General features: G+C 52.0%; 2 protein-coding genes across 2 annotated transcripts in view; one reads left to right on the top strand and one right to left on the bottom strand.

The window, feature by feature from the left end:
* ZXDC (ZXD family zinc finger C) overlaps positions 1–6,361 on the top strand; it is a 51,488-nt gene extending 45,127 nt beyond the window's left edge. Inside the window, exons 8-10 of the mRNA XM_064274778.1 lie at positions 193–359; positions 3,171–3,272; positions 4,622–6,361. Coding sequence (XP_064130848.1) covers positions 193–359; positions 3,171–3,272; positions 4,622–4,708 — 356 coding nt within the window. The 3' untranslated portion in view covers positions 4,709–6,361. The remainder of the gene's footprint in view (positions 1–192; positions 360–3,170; positions 3,273–4,621) is intronic.
* A 379-nt stretch (positions 6,362–6,740) lies between these two features.
* Positions 6,741–23,139, bottom strand: part of CFAP100 (cilia and flagella associated protein 100) — a 58,365-nt gene continuing 41,966 nt past the window's right edge. Inside the window, exons 8-15 of the mRNA XM_023548132.2 lie at positions 23,092–23,133; positions 22,887–23,013; positions 18,350–18,395; positions 18,127–18,278; positions 10,462–10,597; positions 9,251–9,456; positions 7,992–8,085; positions 6,741–6,956 (exon numbers count right to left, since the gene is read on the bottom strand). Of these exons, the coding sequence (XP_023403900.1) occupies positions 6,843–6,956; positions 7,992–8,085; positions 9,251–9,456; positions 10,462–10,597; positions 18,127–18,278; positions 18,350–18,395; positions 22,887–23,013; positions 23,092–23,133 (917 nt within the window). The 3' untranslated portion in view covers positions 6,741–6,842. The remainder of the gene's footprint in view (positions 6,957–7,991; positions 8,086–9,250; positions 9,457–10,461; positions 10,598–18,126; positions 18,279–18,349; positions 18,396–22,886; positions 23,014–23,091; positions 23,134–23,139) is intronic.

Raw genomic sequence — 23,139 nt, 5'->3', positions numbered from 1 at the left:
AAATCCTGGGTTTTTAAAAATTATTGGTTTTTACCTCTTACTTTGTGGCTATTCCTGTTGAGCACTTCTAAATCTGCTGGTCTGTGCAGCGTCACACAGTGTAGACTGTTTTCCTATAGTGTGACCCCAGTAAGGGAGGGGTCCTGACCAGTAGATTGTGTATTGGATGTGTTGGTTTGTCTTTCATTTTAGGATCCTCAGGGCCTGCTCAAAGAAAAATAAAAGGTGACAAAATCAGTCCTCACCTCCACGCAAACCAGAGCAGTTGGCGGTGTGGGGATGTTGTAGTGCCACGCAGAGGCCTGATGGGACCAGAGCCAGCGGCCGGGGTGCGGTGTGTTCAGGTCCAGCTACTGCAGGTAAGAGCCAGGGACCCGGAGGAGGCAATCTGCAGACACTGGAGGCGGGCCAGGGTGGGCAAGAGTGGTGTAGACTAGTCCCCTGTGGCCTGCTCCCCTCAGCTCCCCACAAGCCCTGCCTCGTGATTTCCCTCATCTCAGCTGACTGCCTTTTCACCACCTGCCTCCATCCCACGTGTGACCACTCCCCGAGTCCTGTTTTACATCCTGAACCTCTTCATAGCCCTGCTTCTTCCTGTTTCCCGCCGTGTGACGCTGCATTTGTCTAGGCATCTGCCTTTATTTGGTCTTCACCATCGTCTCTATGTCTGGCTTTCCCCCAGTGCAGTGTACCTTCCACTCCTCTGAGTTATCCTAAAATATGAGTGGACTCATAGCCCTCTCCTTTCATCAGGATGAAGTGCTGGTCATGGCTGTTGCTAGTTTGGCCACAGAAAGTCCTTGCAGTCTTCTCTGGCCATACAGACTCCTGGCAGCACACTTCATGGGCCCAGCCCCAGAACCCTGGCTCACTGACTCCCCGCCAAGCCTCTGCTCACTTCCTCAGGCACATTGGTTGCCCCTTTCTCTGTGCGCTGGGTGCTGATGTGCCCCCCGCACCCCTGGCAGTAGCCTTCATTGTGCTTTATTGAAGGTACTTTATTCTCCTACCAAACGGAGTCCCTCAGGGACAGGGCACTATGTCGCAGACCCTGCTGTGTCTGGCCAGCAGGTACCTGCCTTGCAACCATTTCTTCACTGGCTCCACATATGCCTTAATTTTCAGTTTCATTTTTAGTGGCCAGAATGGGGAAGTTAGAGGATTTGGGGAGAGAAGCGATTTAAAGCTGAGTATATATACATGGCTGTGACTGGCTGTGACTGGCCCAGTGACATACCACCTCTTTATCGAGCATGTCCCGTACTCCTGGCTTCCGGGGCCCTGGATTACTGTGTAGCTGGGAAGGCAGAGTCGTAGCCGTCGGAGCATGTCTGCATGGCGAGCTGGCTGATTGTGACACTTGGAGGGAGAGTTAGAGGGGAAATCAGTGGGCCTGTAGCTGGGGAGTGCTCACGAAGGCAACGGGCTCACTGGCTGCGAAGAGGCAGGATTCAGAGAGGTGTGGTGGGACCAGCAAGGGCGGAAGCTTGTTGGTGGGGTGAGTGGAGATCATGGTGAGGGGGCGTGGGGAGGCCTTGGAAGAGCAGCACAACAAGGTGCTCTTGCTCATGTAGAAAATGAAAGGCCCTTGTGAGTATTTGGCAGGGGTAGGAGACTGAGGAAGGTTTGTCTGCAGAGAAGAACAGGAAAACCTGTCCTTTCTTCAGGCTTGGGACCAGTGCTGGCTCGGAGCTTGTGAAAAAATTGATATAGGACCTCCAAAGATAGGGGCAGTGTGAATAGGGAGGGGAAAGGGCCAGTCAGTGACCTCTGAGCGTGGAGCTTCTGAGCATGGGCACAGCTTGCAGATCAGAAGTGGACAGGGAGGATCACAGGGAGTTTTTTTTTTTAATTGTGCTTTAGGTGAAAGCTTACAGATCAAGTCAATCTCATACAGAAATTATACACACCTTGCTGTGTACTTGTAGCTGCTCTCCTCTTAATGAGACAGCACATTACTCCTTTCCACTCTATATTCCCCAGGTCCATTGAACCAGCTCCCGTCCCCCTCTTCTCATCTCGCCACCAGACAGGAGCTGCCCACATAGTCTCGTGTCTGCTTGAGCCAAGGAGTTCATTCCTCACCAGTATCATGGTCTGTTTGAATAGTTCAGGCCAATCCCTGTCTATAGAGTTGACTTCGGGAATCCTTCCAATCTTGGGCTATCAAAGCGTTTGGGGACCATGACCGTCAGGGTCTCTCCAGTCTCAGTCAGACCATTAAGCCTGTTTTGTTTTTTTTTTTTTAATGAGAATTTGAGATCTGCATCCCAGTGTTCTCCTGCTCTGTCAGCGATTTTCTGTTATGTTCCCTGTTGGGGCAGTGAGGATCAGAGGTTCTGAAACGGAAACTGGAAGAAAGCTGGTGCCATGGGTAGATAAGGAGTTGGTTGGGAAGGGAATATTTTTTAAGAGGCATCCGATTAAAGATGAAAACTTTGATGTCAGAGAAACCTGAGTTTGAGTCCTTTATCTTCGCCTTATCAGCTAGTGTAATCTTGGGCAAGTTACTTAATCACTCTGGGCCTTCATTTTATCACTACAAAATGGGAATGATAGCGTTAAATCCTTGACACATGGAAGGTTCTTGAGGCTGTAGGAAGAATCAGAGATGTGAGCCTGAAATGTTGTAATGATGGGCTGCGAACTGGCTGGACTTGGAGATTATAGGCGGGCAGGTGCCAGATAGTACTCATTTTCTTAATTAGATGCTTAGGGACCTGGTAAGGTAGCCTGGCCCCTCTCTGGGCACCCTCGATCTGCTCTGGTCCTTCCCAGCTCTCCTGTGAGGTGGCTGGTACAGAGGGGCTGTTGGAGAACATCTGCGGGCAGAGGCATGGCACTTGGGGCGGGGTGGGCAGCCCCTGAGAGGAATAGAGAAGCAGCCCTAGCAAGAAAATGGGCATCAGGACTGAAGAGGAGTTCGGACTGCAGGGCAATATGGGCACGCAGGAGAGTTCCCAGAGAGGAGTCTGGGGAGGGTGGATGAGCAGGATGGTGGAAGGTTCAGGACCCAACTTGGTCCTTGGGCCTGCTTTCTCACCTGGACTGTCTGGGTGGGGCTTAATTCTGCTTAGTGCCACAGGAAAGAGGATTTTCTGGCAAGGATGAAGATGTTGCCAAGCTCTGTATAAGCATGTGAAAGATGTTTTTCATTGTTGCTTCCCTAGGATGATCCCTCAGGTGAAGGAGTCTTGCCATTCACACTCAGCTTGCAGCCCCCCCTGCTCCGTCCCCTGCTCACCGTGGACTTGCCCGTCTACGTCCTCCAGGTCTGGATACCTTACAGCTCCTTATCTTTATTCTTAGAACTCGTAGAGAGTTTCCCGGCTCCCTGGAGGCTCTCTGCAACAGCAGGTTAGTCACTGAGCTAGGCTCACTGTAGAGCCTGGGCTGGTTTCCGCGGACGTTGTGCTGTTTCTAGAAGAGGCGGGTAGATGACAAGGTGGGGGGCATGGATAGCTCGGATTGGCTCGTCTTGGAGCTCACTGACCAGGTAAGATGTAGTATGCTCTGGGAGTATTTTATACTGAAAACTTCTAGTTACTTTCTCTTATGGGAAGCAGGCTGGCCAGTTTTTCATATGTGAAGAAAAGACCCAGAAGAATTACTGTTAAGTAGTTGCTTAGAACAGGTGGCGTTGGAGAGTTCAGATCTGGATATAAAAGTACGGAAGCATAAGCTTGCCTAATTTCTATCAGTTAGGTTTCCATATTTTTTTAAATGCATGCAAACAGTCGTTTTAGTTTTGCTGCAGGCTGTTCATCTTTTTCTTTAACATCAGAAATAAATACTGACTAAAGCGTTGGCGAGAAACGGGGCTGGCGCCCAGACTGCCGCGGGCGTGTAAATTGGAGCGTGGTTTATGTATCCACTGCATAGCCCAGACCCCAGTAGTGTCTCTTCCATATTGTTTGGCAGTTCCACTCATGAGGCTTTATTCCTAAGGAAATACGGTGGTGTGTAAGTAATCAGCCACACGATGTTCATTGCGTCATTGAATCTAATTGTGAAAAGTTATCTTTGAACAAGACGAGATGGATTCGATGGGTATGGTATAGCCGTGTGGCTGCAATACTTTCAGCCATTGAAAATAATATAGATGAATACTTAGTAACTTGGGAAGATGCTTACCGTGAGTGAAGTGGGCTAGAAGGTTACAAAACAAAATAACCTCATTCAGATCGTTCTCATTTTTGAAAAAGATACATGGATGCGGGTGCTGCAGTGTGTGTGGGTGTGTAACACACAGTATGTGTGGGTGTGTATTCATCAGTGTGTGTGTAACATACACCTGCACAACAACACAGTCTTCAGTCCATTTTCCCTCCATTTTGTTTATATTTTTAATTTTTTTCAGAGTATGCTTTTAAAATATGGGAAGACATGTTATTTTTAATTAAGAAAGGTCAGATGTGCCTGCTGGGTTGGCCTCATTGGTTTCTGTTGCTCATCAACACTGAGACCATGAGGACATTTGGGTGAGAGCTGAGGTGTCGCCTCCTCTGAGGTGCATGTGATTCTCCTGGTCCCAGTCAAGTCACCGGCCCTCAGAGCCCCACGGCCTGTTTCTGGTCCAGCCCCACTCCCTTGTCCCTCACACTCTCTGCTTGGCTCACAGGAGGTGTTCCCAGCTTCGGAGGATGCCGCTAGCCCTGAGGCTGCACAGTTTGCCAGAAGCACCATCAACCTCCAGGACTTACAGTGAGAACACTGGCTGCGGGAGCCCCTGAAGACTCAATTAGATGGTCCTGCTGGCGTGGCTAGGACTCCCACTCAGCTTCTGCTCCAGAGTCTGGCCTAATTCTTCAGAAAACTTTTTGGTACATTTATGGAAAGCGTTTTTCTTACATTTTATCAGGAATCAGTCAGGGGCTATGCTGTTTGAATGTGCCCTGTACAGATGCAGTGCTTTGGGATGTTGGGCTCACGTCCAGAGAGGCTCGTGTTGGGTCCTCACCAGCCACCCACGCACAACATCCTTTCTTTCCTGCATGGCCTGGGCTGTACAGCCCTTGTTGCATCAGAAAGAAAAGGGAAAAGACGTCTGTAGGAATAGGTAGAGTTCAGGTCTTCCAGTCGAATATAGCTTTCTCTGTAGTAAACCAGATGAGGTCTGTTAGCTTCAGTGTTTTAGTGTTTTGCCCGAGAGGTACCTAGAAAGACCATTTTCCCTGAGAGCTCATGTAACAGGCCACCCCCCAGTCACGGGGACGGTGTTTGTGGTCAGGCAGATTTTGCCATGTTGTCAGGTGGAAGTGGCCACGTCAACAGGGAAGCTAAATTGTAGTCCACATTCTTGGTGTGAAAGCAGACCAGGCAGGGCCAGGCAGGTGCAGGACCAGCATGCAGCCCATTTGGGAGGTAGTTGTGGTGAGTGCAGCTGGCTGTCATTGGACCTGAGTGAGCCCTCTTCATAGGCCCCGTCTATTGTTCATAGTTTGGGTGCAGTAGAGTTAACACTTTTAAAATAATCTTTCTAAATTCTGTTGTTGGGTATTAATGTTTAATGATAATTTGACAGTGGTTTATACAGTGATGTTCTGAATACTATAAATTATGTATAGGACTGTAATGATGTACGTGTATGTTTTTATTGTTGAGGTTGAAGATGTGCATATACTACGTCAAGGTATATTTTTACAGAGTAAGGTCTGTCTTGAAAAAGACAAGTTGATAATCTTGCACATATTTATTTGTTAATTCCAGCTGATGGGATGGACACAGGGTCATTCAGAAATGCTTTTATGCCTTGTGCCTTTCGAAGTGGCTGATTGTTCAACAGATGCCGTTTTGGTTCTCAGACTGGAGTCATCCAGACTCTTCCAGTTCTGTTTGTTTCTTGAATTTGGGGCTTTGGCTTTTTGGAATGACTCCAGCATTCTCTGTGATTCCTCTCTGTCTTGCAGAGGTGCATCTGCCCAGGCTGCCTCTGCCTGCAAGAATTAAAACGCCATTTGTAAATGGTTCTTTTCCACAGACATCTGTGCTGCATCACAGACTGAAGTTCAGGGCTTGAATGTGCCTACCTGGTCCTTGCCCCAGACCTCCTAAGGCTGACAGATAGTGACCCCCTCTCTCTGGGGAGACAGGCACCCCCTGCTGGCGTGGTTGTGGGCCCTGTGCGGCCTGATGGGCCCCCTCACACCTCCCCTCCCGAAGGGAGGAGGGTCTGGGCCACAGGAGTGCTTCCTCTCAGAGGTGTTGTTTGGATCTCTTTCCTGCCCATGCCTTGGGGAACACACACCACAAATGATTGGGGTGGGCTGTTAGCCTCTTGTGGGCACTGAGGTTCACTACTGGCAATGGGCCCAACTCCCAGTGCAAATGAATAAAAGTTTTTGTATAGTCACACACCAAAGGCTTTGTTTGGTTTAATTCAAGGAACTGTGGGTATAGATTGTTGAAACCTTTTTGTTTTTTTAGTCAGTTAGTAGTAAGCTCCTGTTCATCTGCCCAGTTTGCTGCTTACTTTCCTTGTCTTTGCATCGGGGATGATCAGTGCCACACTGCATCTCATCAGGAAGTTGGAGCTTCCGCCCAGTGCCTGTGTCTCTTAAAGAAGCTACTTTAGAGGAGAGCCAAGATGGTACTCCTTCAAGCACAGGCTTAAGGCTAAACAATGAAGGAGGGTTTCTGAGATTGGTAACAGCATCAGCTTCCTTACACAGGCCTCAAGACACCAGAGAGACACGAAGTTTATTTCACTGGGAGAAAGGGAATGTACAGAAGAGAATTGCTGGAATGCCCAGGGCCTGGCATGAGCCCTGTCCAGGCTCTGCTCCCACTGCTGGCTTCTTTCGTGCACTGTCAGCCACACTCCCCAGGTGGCTCCAAGACAGTTAGGTGAAGAAGAAGAGCTGCTCTTCCTTGTCCTTATCCATAAGCGTGTGGCTGGGCGCCATCTTCGTTTTGAGAATTGGGGGCTGGGAGCGGCACACCAGTTTTCTGCCTTTCTGCCAAGAGGAAATGAACGTCATCAGTATCTGCTTTATGTCATCACTGCCCCAAAAGCCCAGCTTAGAGTGATGATTCTCAGACACCCTCAACCCTTAATAGGGGAGGAGGCCAGAGAACCTCAGGGCAGGGGCTTGGCCTGCCTGGGGGCCTTCTAAGTGGCCCCAGTCAGTACTCCTGGCCAGCCCAGTGGGACGAGGGCTGGATTGATTCTGATACAGCTCAGGTGTGTAAAAAGTCTACACTGGCATTTACTAAAATCAGCGCCATAGAACACTAACTCCTGGAGGCTGAGGGGGGGCAATTGCCTGGCTGCATCACTTGGGAAATGCTGGGTTGGACAGTCCGTTTCCTTGGCTGTGGGAATGGTGGAGACCCTGCAGCATTTGCAGGGCTCAGGGGGGAATGCTGGTCTGAGCAAGAGGATGTCCCTCTGCCTTACTGGTCAGTTGGGAAGATGCATCCAAGCCCCCGGCCTATTTTGGGGACACACTCCTTCTGTTGTCAGGGCTTCCTTTGGCCAGAACTCTCCTTGGCCCCAAGGCCTGTGGCTCTTCCAGCCCATTCATGTCGGAGGGGAGGCCAGGTGACAGCATATGAGGGGCTCTGAGCGACAGGCCATGCTCTGGGCCTGGTGGGAGCATGGAAGCGGGGACTGACTTGTCCTTACCAGCTCCTTGGGTGGAGTATGTGGCCGAACGGGGATATGAAGGCTCTGCCTGGTGGCCAGTCATAAACCAAGAGTGTGTGGAGGAGGGGAGGGTGCTTGTGGACCTCTTGCAGGGAGAGCTGGTAGCCCCATTCCCGAGGCAGAAAGGCTCCCCAAGAGAGGGTATTCCTGGGAGGAAGCCAGTCCCACAAGGAGGTAGACTCCAGGGCCTGAGTGTGGGAAGCCCTGCTTCCACTTGCCCAGCAGAGCTTCAGTGATGCCAAAGGCAGGGTTGGCGGGGGAGGTGGGGAGGTACAGGGCTTGAGCCTCTTGCCAGCACTGTGTGCCTGGTTTTGGGACCTTGCCCCCCAGGCTGGCCACTTACTTTCTTCTTGATCTCAGCCTGGGCCCGGGCACGGGCTCGCTGCAGACGCTCTTCCTGGAGCTGCTTCTGTATCATGGCCTTTTCTTCCCGCAGCCTGGGTGGCAGGAGAGGGCATGAAGAACTGGGGAGACCCCGCTTACCTGCCCACCTCAGCCACACAGTCCCGAAAATCAGGCCATACCTGGCCTTTCCCTGCCTTGGCAGGGCCTTGCCACCTCCCCACAGCCAAGGATGGTGCTTTTCTGGCAAAGACACCTGGGCCAGAGGGATGGACACAGCCCTGCCCAGAGCCCTCATCTTGAAGGCCCATCAGACCATCCCCACAGGAGGCACAGACTCCCATCTCCCCGACTGTCACTGCATGGGGCCATTGTCATCATGCCTGCAGGCGCCAGCCCCCACAGGATGGGTCAGTGCAGTCTTTGTCCTGTCCTTTGGGTCGGCTAGCATTTACCGATTCCTGCTCTGAGCAGGTTGCCAGGCCAGGGAGAACAAGCTCCTGTGCTTGTGGGTCAGACAGACCAGTGGTCCTTGGCAGGTAGCGTGGTCTCAGGGCTGGGTAGGCAGGGCCATGAGTGCTCAGGGCTGCTGGGCCCCTGTGGAGACCTCCCAGGTCTCCCACCAAGGATGGGCCAACGCTGGGCTGTGTCGTGTTTGACACCTGGAGCTGGCACCACCTGCTCCAGCCCTGAACTCTGAGCCTGGGATGACCTCAGGCTCCCCCACATCCCACCTGCCCCTCCTTCATCTGCAGCCTCTCCCCCGACCCAATCCAGCCAGAAAAAAAATTGTAACCAGGTTAGATCTGCCCAAATTTGTCCCCTGTGTAAAGCCCTTGCTGATGACTGTTGTCTTCGGGGCCAAGTCCCTGCTGCCCACCTCTCACTCTGGTCCAGTTCTTCTAGACCCTTCCCTGAGTTTCCTGGCTTGGCCCTTGCTCTTTGTCAGTCAGCATTACTGTCACCTCTGAGAAGCCTCCCTGGCCGCCCCCCCCCACCCCCCGCCCAGGCTGAGTGGTGCCCCCCTCTAGCCTCCAGTCAAGGCCTCTGGGCTGCTGTCTCTCAGCATGATGCTTGTGGGTCCTGCCCCCCTCCCCCCCCACCGCCGCCAACTAGGAAGCTCTCGGAGTGCAGGGTCCACATTTGTCCTCACGCCAGCCCTTTGAGGATCCGTGAAAATGCAGGTGGCCCGCTGCCACCCCAGCCCGTCCTCCTGTGTGGGACCCCTGCTATCAGCCCTGCGAGAAGGCTGGCGCCCACCTTATGCGGCGCTCCTTCTCCTTGGCCTTCTCAGCCTGTTCGATCTTGGACTGGGGCACCCGCTCCAGGCTCTCAAGCAGCTCGTCCAGCTGGTGCTCGATGACGGTCAGCATCTGTACTGTGCCCAAGTTGGCCTCCTGCTGGGTGCCAATGCAGTGCCGGTACACGTCCAGCACCTTGCAGTTCAGGCTCTCCAGCAGCTTGTCCTGCAGGAGATGGGTAGGCTTTTAGTGGCCTGGCTACTCCACAGCCACCTGAGGTCCCCTGTGGGGGGAGGGGAGGAGGACAGTGAGTGTGCCCCAGGTGCTGCCTGGCACAGAATGCAGAGTCCAGGCTGGGAAACTCCCTCACCCTGCTGTGGTCAGCCAGATGCTGGGCTCCTGCTCTGGCAAGGGCTCACTCCTGCTCCTTGGCACCTCTGCCAGCTGCTTCAGTGTGCCCATCAACACCTGGCCTGTGCTCCGGGAAGCCTCCAAACTGCTCCCCCACAAGACCACTTCCTGTTCCCTGCTTTCTGTGTGGCCTAGGGCAAATGACCCCCCTTTTCTGAGGCTGTTGGATACTTGGGGGACGGTTTATACCACCCGCCTCCCAGGTTGGGTGGAATGAAGTGACCGGCGGCAGCGAGAAGGCCCCACAGAGGGCCTGGTATGCAGTGAGTGGCTGTGAATCTCAGAGGCAGGGCCATGCTCTCTTGCTCATGGCTGTACCCTAGGACCTGGCCCAGCACCTGGTACACTGTGTATGAATGGGTGAGGAAACCAGGTCCATGTGGGTGATGGCCCTGGGTGTGTGGTCAGGGAGGGTGCCGACTAAACCTGGAGCATCACTGGCCCCCTGTTCCCTCAGGATCTCTCGCCCTCCCAGCTAGGCTTGGGGACACGCCTCTTCCTCCCCACAAGGTCACTTTGCTGGACACCTATGTATTTAAGAAACAGAGTTGTTGCATGAGACCAAAGGCTGAGTGATGTGTGGCTCTCACAGGGCTGGCTGGGGTGGCCTCCAGGGTGGAGCTCCCAGCCCGTCCAAGGGAGGGCTGCAGACAGCCCCGTAATGCCCAGCCTCACTCCTTAGTGGCACAGTTTACTCACCTCTTGGGCTGTCAGAGCTGAGGGGCTCCTCTCCCGCCCTGGGCCTGTGGCCATCCCAGGTTCCAGGGTGACATCTCTTCTGCCCTCCCCTGACCCTGTGTCCACTGCCTGCTGGCCCACCTGCTGAGCGCCATGGTATTCTCCGAAGTGGAAGACTCTGGATTTGAGCTCCAGTTCGGCGGCTGTCTCCTCCTCCTTGGCGATGGACATCATCATCGTGCTGATCCACTGCTTTAGCTGGTTGACCTCCCGGTCCCTGGGTGAGAGGAGGACCGGCAGGGCTGGCTCACTCAGCCAGACCCAGGCCTAGCCACTGTCCTGGGGGTTAACTCAGGTTGTGTGTGTTTGCACAGGGCCGAGCGTGCAGTAGCGGCCAGATCATTCACGTATCACAATATTCTCTTTTCTAAAGTGTACATACAGTTCAGTGGTTTTTAATATATTTACAAAGTTGTCGAACCATCACCGCAATCTTAAGTTTAGAACATTTTCATCACCCCGAAAGAAAAGCCTGTACCCGTTAGCAGTCACTCCCTGTTCCCTCTCCCCTAGCCCCTGGCAATGACTGTGATCTACTTTGTTTCTCAGGATTTGTCTATTCTGGACATTTCATATAAACAGAATCCTATAATATGTGATCTTTTGTGTCTGGCTTCTTTCATTGAGCATTGAGGTTCATGTGGTGGCAGGTATCAGAACTACATTCTTTTTTATGGCTGAATAGTGTTCCATTGTATGGATATACCACACTTTGTTCGTCCATTCATCAGACATTTGGGTTGTCTCCACTTTTTGGCTCTTAATACTGCTATGAACATTCATGTAGGAGTTTTTGTGTGGACATACGTTTTCAGTTCTCTTGGGTGCACATTTAGGAGTAGAATTGCAACAATCAACTTTTAATAGAAGTTAAATCTTTATCGTTAACGGCCCAGACATTGGCCATCATATGGGGTTGGGGTTTCTAGAGTGGTAATCCCAGCACTCGGAGAAGTGGCAAGGGTCCAACCAGTGTGTGCCAGCTGCAGGCACGTCCTGGTCACAGTGATGGCAGTGACAGCCAGCGCTCAGCTGGCAGTGCCTGGGAGCCTCGGGTGCCCCTCCTCCCCCCATAATGTCCATCAGCTCCCCCGTGATGGAACCGCCTGATGCCGTTTCATCTTACATAGAACACCAATGGCTGCAGCTGCTTCTGCCCACGGGTCCCCTGATCCATTGGCCACAGAGGTGCGGGCCATAACCCCCCAGCAGTCCTCAGGCAGCACTCCTCTTGCTAAGGGTGGAGTTGACTCTGGGCTGGGCTCCTGGGGAGACAAGGCGAAGGCCAGGAGGCCAGGAGCCAGTGAGAAGTCCAAACCCAAAGTCTGCAACACGTGCTGGTGTGGGCCCACTGGGGAGGTGAGTGTGCTTGGCTCCAGAGAACTTGTAAAGAATACCCAACTGCATTGTTTTTCACTTCCATTGTCATACTGGTAAGTTGGCTGTCACAGCTGTGACTGTGCTTGAGCTCTGCCTTCTGTCTTTTGGTACATGGACTGTGCGTCACGCTATTTCTTCTTGGAGTGACTGGGGAAAATATATTTTTTCTTCTAGTTATCTTTTAACTGAAATTCTTGGGTCATAACCTTTTCTCCTCAAATTAACGCCAACTGCCAATGTACAGGAACTACAAAGGAATGACGACTCCACGAAATTCTTCTCCAAGGGTGGCCCATGGGTGTCAGAAATGCAGAGTGTCAGGCCTCCCCCAGACCTGCTACATCAGACATTTCATTTTAACAAAGTCCCAGGCGTTGAATGCACATTCAGCGTGAGAAACACTTCGCTACAGGAAAAATGACCTGGTTTCTTAAATAAACTGCACAGGGGAAAAAGATGGAGAAATTTATAGATTAAAAGAGATTTAAGACACATACCAATAGTAAAGTGTGGACCTTGTTTGGATCCTAGTTCAAACTGACAATTTAAAAACCTTCAACTATTTGTGGCATTTATGAAACTTTAGAAAATTGAACATGGATATTTGATGATGCTAGGAATTACTATTTTTTTTTTTTTAGGTGTGATGGTGTGATTGTTATATTAAAGAGTCCTTATCTTGAGAGGTACCCACTGGACTATTTGTAGATGAAATATGTACTGTCTGGAATTTGCTTCAAGTTAATATGGGAGTTGTGGAAGTGGGTGATGTCTAGAGGGACCAACTGGCTATGTGGGATCACAGGTTAAACTGGGGGATGGGAACCTGGGGCTCATTATACGTTCTGTCTACTTCTGTATACGTTTATATGTTTGAAATTTTCTTAACGTTATTGGACTGAACGGGAAAAGAAGTTTAAGAAGTTAAAAAAAAAAATCCCTTCATAAATGCCTGGGGACACCAAAGCAGAAAATTTATTAGCCTGGTATTAAAAAGACCACCAAACCCTAATAAAGGCCATTCACAAGATCAAGCAAAACAGATCCACCATGCTTTGCAGATGCATCAGCAACAGTACCGCCATCAGCACACAGGACTCCAGCAGCCCAAGCACCAGCTCCTGCCGCTCCTCACTGGCACCTAGGATTTGCGAGGGAGGAACCGGGTGAGGCACGTGGTTCTTGGTTCCCTTATAGGCGCCCGGGTGTTTTGTTTGTTGTCTTGACTGCTTTTTTTAGTGGTTAAAGATATACTTGTTTTGATTTCTGCAGTTCCACTGGGATGTGTCTATGTGTGGGTCCCTCCCCCAGCAGGGCCTGGGCCATGAGCTGCAGGGCCTTTTCTAATCAAGAAGGTTCTCCTCCACTGTGCCACTGGCTCCTGCTTCTCCTCCATTTGGTCTGTCTTCATCTCTTGGATTCCTATGGTGTCACTCAGCGTGTCCTCCTCATGGTCCTTACATTTCTCCCTGTTTCCTTCTCACCCTTTTCATCTGAGTTCTGGGAGGGTTCCCCCAGTACCTGGCTTCCTGCTGTTTCTTGTCTTCCTCATGGTCTTACCTGTGTTCTCCCTGCTCGAGAGGGGTTTCTCAGGCGGCATGGATGCAGTACCTTCAGGAAGAGGAATTGGATGTTTTCTCCCACTTCTTGCAGTATCTACATTGTAGGAAGACATGGCCCCTTTTCTCATGTCCTTGGTGAGGCTTTGTTTGTCCTTAAGAGCTGGAAGTCAAGACAAGTTGTGCCATTTTCATCGAGTTTTGGGCTAGGATTGGGCTGGGGCTGGTGTGCAGGATGGTTCACCTGAGCCATGGAGTTTCGTTTTCACATGGGTGGTAGCTGCCCATGACTTGCCACCTCAGTGCCCTGTCCTCTGCTGGGATTGGGGTACCAGGAGCTGGCTGAAGTGCCTCATCTGCAGCTGGTGGCCCTCCCTGCCAGAGGCTGGTGCTTCCCTCTGGCCCTGGTGCTTGTAGCAACGGGGAGTCTGGGATCCTGCAGGGCTCAGACTGGCTCATTTTCTGACTTATTGGCTGGGCTGGGCTTCCCTGGAGAAGCCAGAAGCTCTGCACAATGTCCAGGAAGGGGTTCAGGCTTGGTTTCTTGCTTCGATTCCCTTGGTCACTGTGGTGGGAACCTAGGAAGGCCTGGGTGCCCAGTCAGGGTTCCGTCTCACCAAACACCTCTGGTCGCCTTCCTCTTTTTGGTTCATGAGATCGCGTACCCTGCAAGTCCTTCCACATGTGCTCTGGTTGCCAGGAAGCGCAGCACTAACTCTTGTGTTCAAGCTCTGTTGCTTCCCACTGCCATGCTCTGGGACACTTGTGTTCTCTCCGTGTCCCAGGCTACATCTTCCTGGGTCTGGGCTCTCCTCAGCCCCTACTGGAAGGGGCTGGGGTGTGAGCATCTCAGTTCACTCTCAGCAAGGTGGGCAGAGAACAGGGCTGGCACTAGGGAAGGTAGGGGAGGTGCCAGGGGCACGTACGTTAAGGGGACCTCACTCGGGCGTGCGCACACCTCCTTAAACTTTGTGCCCTAGGCACCCCCTTGCTCACCCTGGCCCTGTGGAGAGAAATGATGCTCTGTCCTCTTGTCCAAGGAGGTGGCAGAGATGGTTCAGCCTAAAACTCTTAGGCCCCTAAAGCCAATGTGTGAAGTCAGGTGACAATGTCAGCCATAAAAAGTCCTAATTTGCGACTATGTATTTTGTTATTGAGGTATACTTTACAAATCATAAAACACCCGTTTTCCAGCTACAGTTTGATGAATTTGACACATTTATATACCTGTGTAGGCAACACCATCAGGATACAGAACACTGACATCACCCCCGAAGTTTCCCATGCCCCTTTGCAGCCGTTCCCTCCCCATCCCAGCCACAGGCAACCAGCAAGCTGATCTCCCTCTCAGATAAATTAGCTTTGGCTGTGCGGTAAGCAGCCCTCTAAGAGGCTCCATTGACCCCCGCCTTGTGGTGCTAACACCCTTGTGTAACCTCTTCCCCTCAAGTATAGGATGAACCTAGGGACTTGCTTCTAACCGATAGACTATAGGATGGGATGTTACTTGTGGGATTAGGTTATAAAACATGGTGATCTCCATCTTGCCAGCACTTCCAAGCTGCCATTTGGAGAGTCCACAGGGCAGGGGACTGAGGGCAGCCTCTGGCCAACAGCCAGTGAGGAACTCAGGCCTCATTCCACTGCTAGCAATCACGTGGCAGCAGTTCCTCCCCCAGTGGAGCCTTGAGATAACCACTACCCAGCCAATGTTGATGGCAACTGTGAGAGTCCTGAAGCAGGGGACTCGCTAAGCTGTGCCTGGATCCGTACCTACAGAAATCATGAAGTAATAAGTATTAAGTTACTAAGTTTGGGGGTCATTTGTTACGTGGTAATAATACGGGTGGTCCTAGAGCATTTTTCCTTCAGTGTGTCTGTGAGGTTTATCCATGTCGCTGCCCATGTTAAGCTTGTTCCTTTTTTTGCTGAATATTATTCCAGCCCCCACTTCTTCTGCCTCTGGGCGTCAGAGGTCAAATGTTATGCTGGTTCTTATGCATTTAGCATCAAGGTGGGTCCCTTTTGAAATGTATAAAGCTCAGTAGACTGGAGTTGGAGCCTCATTGTGTAGGTTGAGCATTCTATTAAGTGATGCTTCCTGGATGTTTTAGTTTTGTAAACTTTTGCCTTTTTCCTTTATTTCTCTGAGATAAGGCTTGCAAGCATAATTATGGCTTTCCTGAATGACAGTTGGGAGCCTTGGCAGGTTTGTTTTGGTTTTTGTGTGTCATACTTAGAAAACCAAAGGTTCCCCATGTAACCTAATGAAGGGCACTGGCATTAAATTATTTTTCTAGCTCTCATTGGTATATTGTTGTACCACAGATCTGTGGCGCCAGAGTGCCACTTGCCTCATTGGTGGCTTGTATTACCAGATCATATTTCTCAAAGTCCATATTACCAACCCAAAATTTAATAAATACACTCCGTTGGTAAGCATGCATTCCAATATTGAAAACCACATGTCATCAAAAAAAAAAAAGAAAAAAATGTAGTAATGAAAGGTAAAGACCTCCCAAAGATGTCTACATCCTAATCCCCAGCACCTGTGAATATGTTATTTTTCCTTGAAAGGGGGAATTGAGGTTGCGAATTATCTGACCTTGAGATGGGGAGATGATCCTGGATTATCTAGGTGGGCCCAATCAGATCACCAATTTCGTATAATTGAAAGAGGGAGGAGGCAGGAGAGTCAAAGAAAGAGATGTGAGGAAGACTTAATACGCCATTGCTGGTTTGAAGGCAAGAAGGGCCCACAAGCCAAGGAACATGGAAGCCTCTACAAGCTGGAGAAGCAAGGAAATGAATTCTCCCCTAGAGCCACCAGCCCTTCTGACCTCTAGAACTGTAAGATAATAAGTTTATGTTGTTTAAAGCTTCTCAAGTGTAGTAATTTGTTACAGCAGCTCCAGGGAACTAATACACATGGTATGGAAGCACCACACTTTGTTTATCCAGTCACCTGCTGATGGACATCTGGGTTGTTTCCGTTCTTAGCAATTATGACTGACTCTGCTGTGAACATTCTTGTTGATATGTTTTTTTTTTTTTTTGTACACTGTCTCTAACACAACCACACTCTCTTGCTTCCAGTGCTGGAAAAGATTGCTCACTCTGTGGCCTATACTTTAAAAATTGTATTTTGTTTTTGCTGCAAAAGGGTGGTTGAGTTCATGGAAGTTAAGTGCACCTGGGTTGGGACTCCCTGGAAGTAAAGTGCTTTCAGGGACAGCTCACCCTCAGAGTGGCTGCTTCCACTGAAGACCAGCTCTGGGGCAGCACCTGCAGGTTCTGCTCTGGTATGTGTGTGAGCACGTGTATGTGCAAATGTACGTGAGTGTGCGTAAGTGTGTGTGTGTGTGTGTGTGTGCATGTGCTGGGGATGGACTGTACTCTCGCCAGCTTCTCTGGGACACAAGGAGGCTGCTTGCCTCTCCCCGGCTCACCTGTCTTTGTCTGTGCCACCTCCCAGCTTTCCAGGGAACAAAATCTTGCCTGAGAACTGGTGGTTTCACATCATCCTGTAGACTCCTACCCCCTGGGTATCACAGGACATGGGTACTTAAAAGCATGGCTCACCCATGGGACACTGAGGCCATCAGGCAGCCCACACCTCAGGGCCTTTGCACTGTCTGTTGCCTCTGCCTGGAACACTCTTCCCCCAGGCCTGCATGTGGCTGGCTTCCTTCCTGGTCCCTTGGTGAGTTCTTGGCCTGTCCCTCCCATCTGCTGTCACTGTCCACCTCAGTTCCACCTTGGTCACTCAGTTTTATTTTCTTCCTAGCATGTGTCAGTATTTAGGCATCTGTTGTCTGTGCCCTATGGGAAGGTCAGCTCCAGAAGGGCAGGGCCTTGCTCTATCCTTGCAGGGCCTAGAATCAGAGCTGGCCCAGGAGAGAGGCTCGGTGAGTGTTGTCTTAGGAATGGGTGACTTCCTGTTTCCTCCCAGCAGGCCTCACCAGTACCCTGCCCAGCTTTCCTGGGCCCAGGTGGCAGGTACCTGCGGAGCCCCTGCCTCCACCAGCAGCTGGTGGCCACACCCAGCAGGAGGGACAAAGCGCCCAAGGCTCCAGGGGAGAGCTGGGCAGCAGTCTGCCATTGCCCACCCCCCTTTAGCCTGACTCCCTGGGACTGGAATTTCCCAAGGATCTTGCCAGGACCCTGGCTGCATTGACAGGCTGGACACACTGGTACGCCTCCCTTCCAGGAATGCCGTTCTGGCTCAGGCTGCAGAGCTCCTGGCCTGCTCCCTGGGCCCAAGATCCTTAGCCTTGGCCCCCACTGTTCTTGAGGTGGCCAGAAAGCCCCACCTGGCCCAGGCCCAGCCCACATGGGTCCCAGTTGCCTACCTGTCAACCCTGACTCTCCATGCCCTCCATCCCTGCTCTCTCATAGGCCTGTTCCTACCCCATCTGTGCTGCCTGGTCCACTGAGCAATGGCTGAGGGCAGAGCAAGTACAGCTGCACCTAATGGCATGGGTCTCCATTCTGCGATGGGAACACCTGTACGTGCAAAGGCAACTTCCAGCCACCTGGACTCAGTTTTCTGCTCTACCCTCTGAGTGAAGCTTTGGGCACCTCCAGGGAGCAGGGCTTCCAGGCTGGCTGTGCACCTTTGTTCCTCCTCGGGGCTCGCTGGCCCTCTTCAGGGCGTCAGGGGCCCAGCAGAAGGAGCCTGGGATGCGGAACACTTGGGCATGCCTCTTCGCTCTGGCCACCTGCCTCTCTAGAGGGGCAGGACCAGCCCTGGAGGGTCTCCCATGCCCTAGGACAGAGCCCTGACCCACCAAAATGCAGGACCTACATGCGGATCTGGGTGTTCTTCAGGGTAAAGTTCAGCTCCTCCAGAGTCTCCTCCATCTCCTGCGTGTTCTGGATCAGGGAGAGGTTCTGCTCCTCCAGCTGGTTGAAGACCTCCAGGAGCTGCTGGGGCTCGGTGAAGTACAGCTCCAGCTCCTGCGACCAGAGGCGCTTGGGTGCCAGCCTGGCCCGCCCCAGCCTGACCCCACCCCCACCAGGCCACTGACCTCACTGTCGCTGTCCGGGTCCTCCTGCCCCAGGAGGAAACTTGACCTGAGGAGAAGCAGGGCTCAGCCAGGCCAGCGGAGGGCCGAGAGGGGCCGAGCTGCAAGGAGACAGGACGGCCAGGGGCGCAGGATGGCCCTCCCCCGCCCCTGGCCGCAAGCTGCCCCCTCGGGTCACGAACTATCTTGCAGCTGTCCGGGGGGACTTGCCACCTCTCGGTCAGCACGCTCCTGTCCCCACTTCCAGAAAGGCTTCCTGCCACATTGGGCAAAGCGCTTCCATCCCTCGAGTTCCCAGGCTGCAGCCCAGTGGGTGAGGTCGCCTACCCTCACCCCATCCAGCCGTGGCCACTGGTCCTTGGTGGCGGCACGGGTGGTGGTTGTGGGGCATCCGCGTCCAGGGCTAGCCTAATGAGGGGCCTGGGGTGCGACATGGAGGCGACCAGAGGGCGGCCGGATGAGGACCCACCTGGGCCTGATGATACCTCTCAGCGCCTGCCCAGCCTGGGTCTCTGCCCAGGAATGCAGGGTCCTGTGGCTAAGACCGCGCCCCTGGGACCGGGCTCTAGCTCTTTAGCAGCACAGGCACCCAACGGCCTGGGGGAATGGAGAGGTTCCCAGAGGAGGGGCCAGTCACAATTAGACCTCCAGCAAGCAGTGCCCTGGGTGTCAGGTGCACATGTATTTATGGCCACTTTACAAAGGAGGAGGAGCCCCGGTGGTGCAGTGGTTGAGTTTGGCTGCTAACCAAAAGGTTGACATTGAAATCCACCAGGTGCCCCTTGGAAATCCTGTGGGACAGTTCTACTCTGTCCTGTAGGGTGACTATGAGTCAGAATTGACTCGATGGCAATGGGTTTGGTTTTGTTTTGGGTTTTACAAACAAGGAAGGGGCGGCTTAGAGAGGTGGGTCACTCACTACGGGTCACCTGAAGGGCACCAGGAGCCCATAAGGTGCCTTTAGAAAACTCACCAGGTGGAGGGGCCAGGATTCACAGGTCTGCTGTCAGCCGCTCCCCAAATGGGGACTCCTCTGTGAGAGCAGTATTTACATACCTCCCCTTTAGGGGTCTCTGTTGTCCCTCCCTGTAAGGAGTGTGCCTGGCCTGCCCTAAGGCTGCTCGTGGTAGCTGTCTTCTGGACAAATTCACAGCCACAATGGGTAAGGATTAAAGCTTGGAGGGATGAGAGCCAGCTTGAAAACTGGTGACAGTTCCTCACCCAGCCTGAGAAGCAGCTGTTGGGGACATGGGAGGCTAAGGGTGGACATCCAAAAGGGTGTACAGCTCAGGGACAGGTGGTGACACACCCAGGGGAGTGGTTCTCCAGGTAGTTACAGAGAAAGGAGGGCAGAGGATGGGACGTGCAGGGGATGAGCTGAAGACAGTGAGCTTGCAACAGGGAGGATGGGGGAGCGCAGCTGGGATCCCCGCCCATGTCTGAAGCCACTGCCACTGCCTCATCAAGCCACCAACACCTCCAACTGGATTATTGTGGCAGCCTCCTGGGGGTCCCCACTTCCACTCTCACCCTGCAGTCTGATCTCCATCCTGGTCAAGTTTCAGTCACTCTCCCTTACTCAAGACCTAACTCAGAACAGTCACAGACCTACTTGTTAAAAAAAAAAAAACTGCCATTGAGTAGGATTCCAACTCATAGCAACCCAATAGAACAAAGTAGAACTGCCCCATAGAGTTTCCAAAGAGTGCCTAGTGGATTCAAACTGCCGTCCTTTTGGTTGGCAGCCATAGCACTTAAGCACTATGCCTCCAGGTTTTCCTAGTTGGAAAAGGTAAGCGATAAAGCTTCCTGAAGAAGACATGAGTGAGTATCTTAGTGACTTCAGGGTTGGCAAAGATTTCTTAAAACACAAACACACCAACCACAAAATCCTGGTAAATGGGCTTCCTTAAAATAAGAATTTCTGTTCCTAAAAAGATAGTATTAAGACGGTAATGAGGCAAGACACAGACTGGGAGAAGATATTTGTAATACACTTATCACATAAGGGGCTGAATATATGGGCAGAATGTATGCAGAACTATCAGCCATAAGAAAAAGGCCAGTGATCCAGTACAAACGTACAAAAACCGAACAGGCACCTCACAAAGGGCGATGTCGGAATGGCGGAAGAACATGAAAAGTATTCATATTTGTCATCAGGAAAACAAAACCATGATGAGATCTCACTTCACCTCCATCAGAATGGCCAAACTGGTCATCAAACCTGGAATTGATTCTGCTCAGCCAACAGATCCAGCCTTAAGTCCCCAACCCCTATTCCCTGGGGCCGTAGGCAGGCACTGCCACGGCTTCCCTGGTCCTGCCAGCTGCCTGCTAGGGCCCCTCGTCCGGGGGGCCCAGACTCTACGGCGCAGGCCAGTGCTCTGGCAGCAGCCCTGGAACTCTGAGGGGCCCCTCATCACAGCCATGGAGGTTGAACATCACCCCCACTAGCACCTCAAGGCCAGGGGGCTGGATAGGTTGTCGCCAGGGAAACCCCCCAAAAAGAAGGCAGAGGAAGCTTAGGAGCAAGCAGCAAAAATTCTTCACAGCTCTGGAGAGGGGATGGTCTTTCTAATCACAATTCAAAGCCAGATGCCACAGAGAAAGCCTGGCAAACCCACCTACATTCAGAACAAAAGAAAACAAACTTCTGCATGGCAAAAATCACCCTAAGCAAACTCAAGAGACCCATGACCAACTCATATCCAAGAGCTGGCCTTACTAACAGGTAAAGGTTTCCTAAACATTGAGCTGAAGAAAACCAACATCCCAGGGGAAATAGGCAGAAGATACAGACGGTTCCCAAAGACCGATAAATGGCTCATAAAAAAACCCTGTTGCCGTCGAGTCAATTCTGACTCATGGCAACCACCATGTGTGTCGGAGGAGAACTGTGCCCCACAGAGTTTTCAATGCCTGATTTTTCAGAATTAGATTGCCAGGTCTTTCTTCCAAGCTGCCTATGGGTTGGACTTGAACCTCCAACCTTGCAGTTAGTGTCTGAGTACATAAACCGTTTGTCCCACCAGGGGTGCCAAATGGCTCATAAAGAACTAAACCCATCACTTAAATTGATTTTGACTTATACTGACCCTACAGGACAGAGTAGGACAGCCCCGTAGGGTTTCCAAGGAGTGGCTGGAAGATTTGAACTGCTGACCTTTTGGTTAGCAGCTGAACGCTTAACCACTGTGCCACCAAGGCTCCAAGTGCCACATAGATATATGAAAAGAGGCCAGCCTCACTTACTCCAAGCGATTGTCAGATACGTTTCTCAGCCTTGGTGAAGAACCTTGCTGGGGAGGCTATGGGGTACCTGGTTCAGCAAGAAGAGGAGATCAGCCACAGCTGGCCAGGCTATAGGTGAACCCCTGACTCAGCTGCGTGCTCCTTTGGCAATGTCTGCTGCAGCTCCCCCTGCACACCCGCCATGACACATGTATACAAACAGCATAGTACAGAATGACCCAAGCACCCGCCTACAGAGGACGTAAGTCTACAAGGGCGTGCATGGTGGGGCAATGGTGCAGGAGGCAGAGGACAACCTGGACATGAAGCCAGTGCAGCTTGCAGCCCCGGTGCTGAGAAAGAAAGGAAGTGTGCGTGGCCAGCTTCCTTTTTGACAGGGAGGGGTCACAAGAATATAGCCTTTACTTCTTTTAGGTAGACTGAATCGTAAGAACATTCGAATATGAGACTATTTTTGGCCAACAGAAGCAGCAAATTCGTTTGGTTCAACCTACGCATGCATAAAAAGGGCTGGAAGGAAACACAAGAGGACAACCACAGTCGCTGCAGGGCCCACCTGTGGCTTCCAGCGGCTTGGGTGGGGGCTGGAAGGAGAGGGACAGAGGTGGGTTGAGGAGGACTGCTCAACTCACACCTCTTTCTACAGTTTTGGTTTTTCAACCATGTGATTGTATAACCTATTGAGAAAATTTAAATTTAATCTAAAAAAAGAAAAAAACTTCCCGTGAATGGGGGAGTAATGCGATGTTGCCACAGCAAGGGGGTGAGTGAGGGGGTAGGCCTGGCCTTTTGGGACAAGTTCTTGTAAATGGGGTGGAGAATGCAAACAGCCCACAGATGAGTTTGGAGTTTCTGTTTGGTCCCCATCATATTTTTAAAAGACTTAAAAGAAATTGTTAAATTTAAAATCTGGGTAATGTTACCTAAGGTTCAGGTTTTCGGCTTCTCTTGAAGGACTCTGAAGTTCTGGCCTCCTCCCAGTGTCTCCCCAGGCCCACAGGACCAGCCGGGGCACGTGTTGCCTAGTTCCTATTGGTACCCGCTTGGCTGGCCTCCCTCCGTCATTGGCCCGTCAGCACTGAATGCAGGGGAGCCCCCTCTCTCCCAGGCTCCAGTTGATGGAACCAGACAGAAATGACCTGCCTCGTGGCAGCTTCCACCGCTTATAAGACATGTTGGTTTCTGGGCTGGGAGCTCCAGAAGATGGGCCCTGGCCTGGTGTCCCGTCTGGGGCCATGGTGGGCAGGACACTGACCCTGGCCTGTGGCCGTCCCCGCCCACTCACCCTTTGGACTCCAGCCCGCTGGGCACACTGAACTGGCTGCTTGGCTGGAGGCTGCTGCTGCTCGACAGGGTCGGCCCCAGCCGGGTCCCCTGGAGCAGCTTCGGAGCCTTCCTTGAGGTCTGCCCCTCTGGAGGAAGCAGAAGAATGGTTTCCAGGTGCCCCCATAGGGGCTTGGAGCACCCTCCCACCTGGGGCCACCATGTACCTTTGGCCCATGGGGAGACAGTCTTATTCCTGCTTCCCGTTCCTACAG

The sequence above is a fragment of the Loxodonta africana genome, chromosome 22, assembly GCF_030014295.1.
Source record: "Loxodonta africana isolate mLoxAfr1 chromosome 22, mLoxAfr1.hap2, whole genome shotgun sequence".
Taxonomy (NCBI): domain Eukaryota; kingdom Metazoa; phylum Chordata; class Mammalia; order Proboscidea; family Elephantidae; genus Loxodonta; species Loxodonta africana.
Note: the sequence above shows the minus strand (reverse complement) of the source record. Positions and strands in the feature narration are given on the sequence as shown.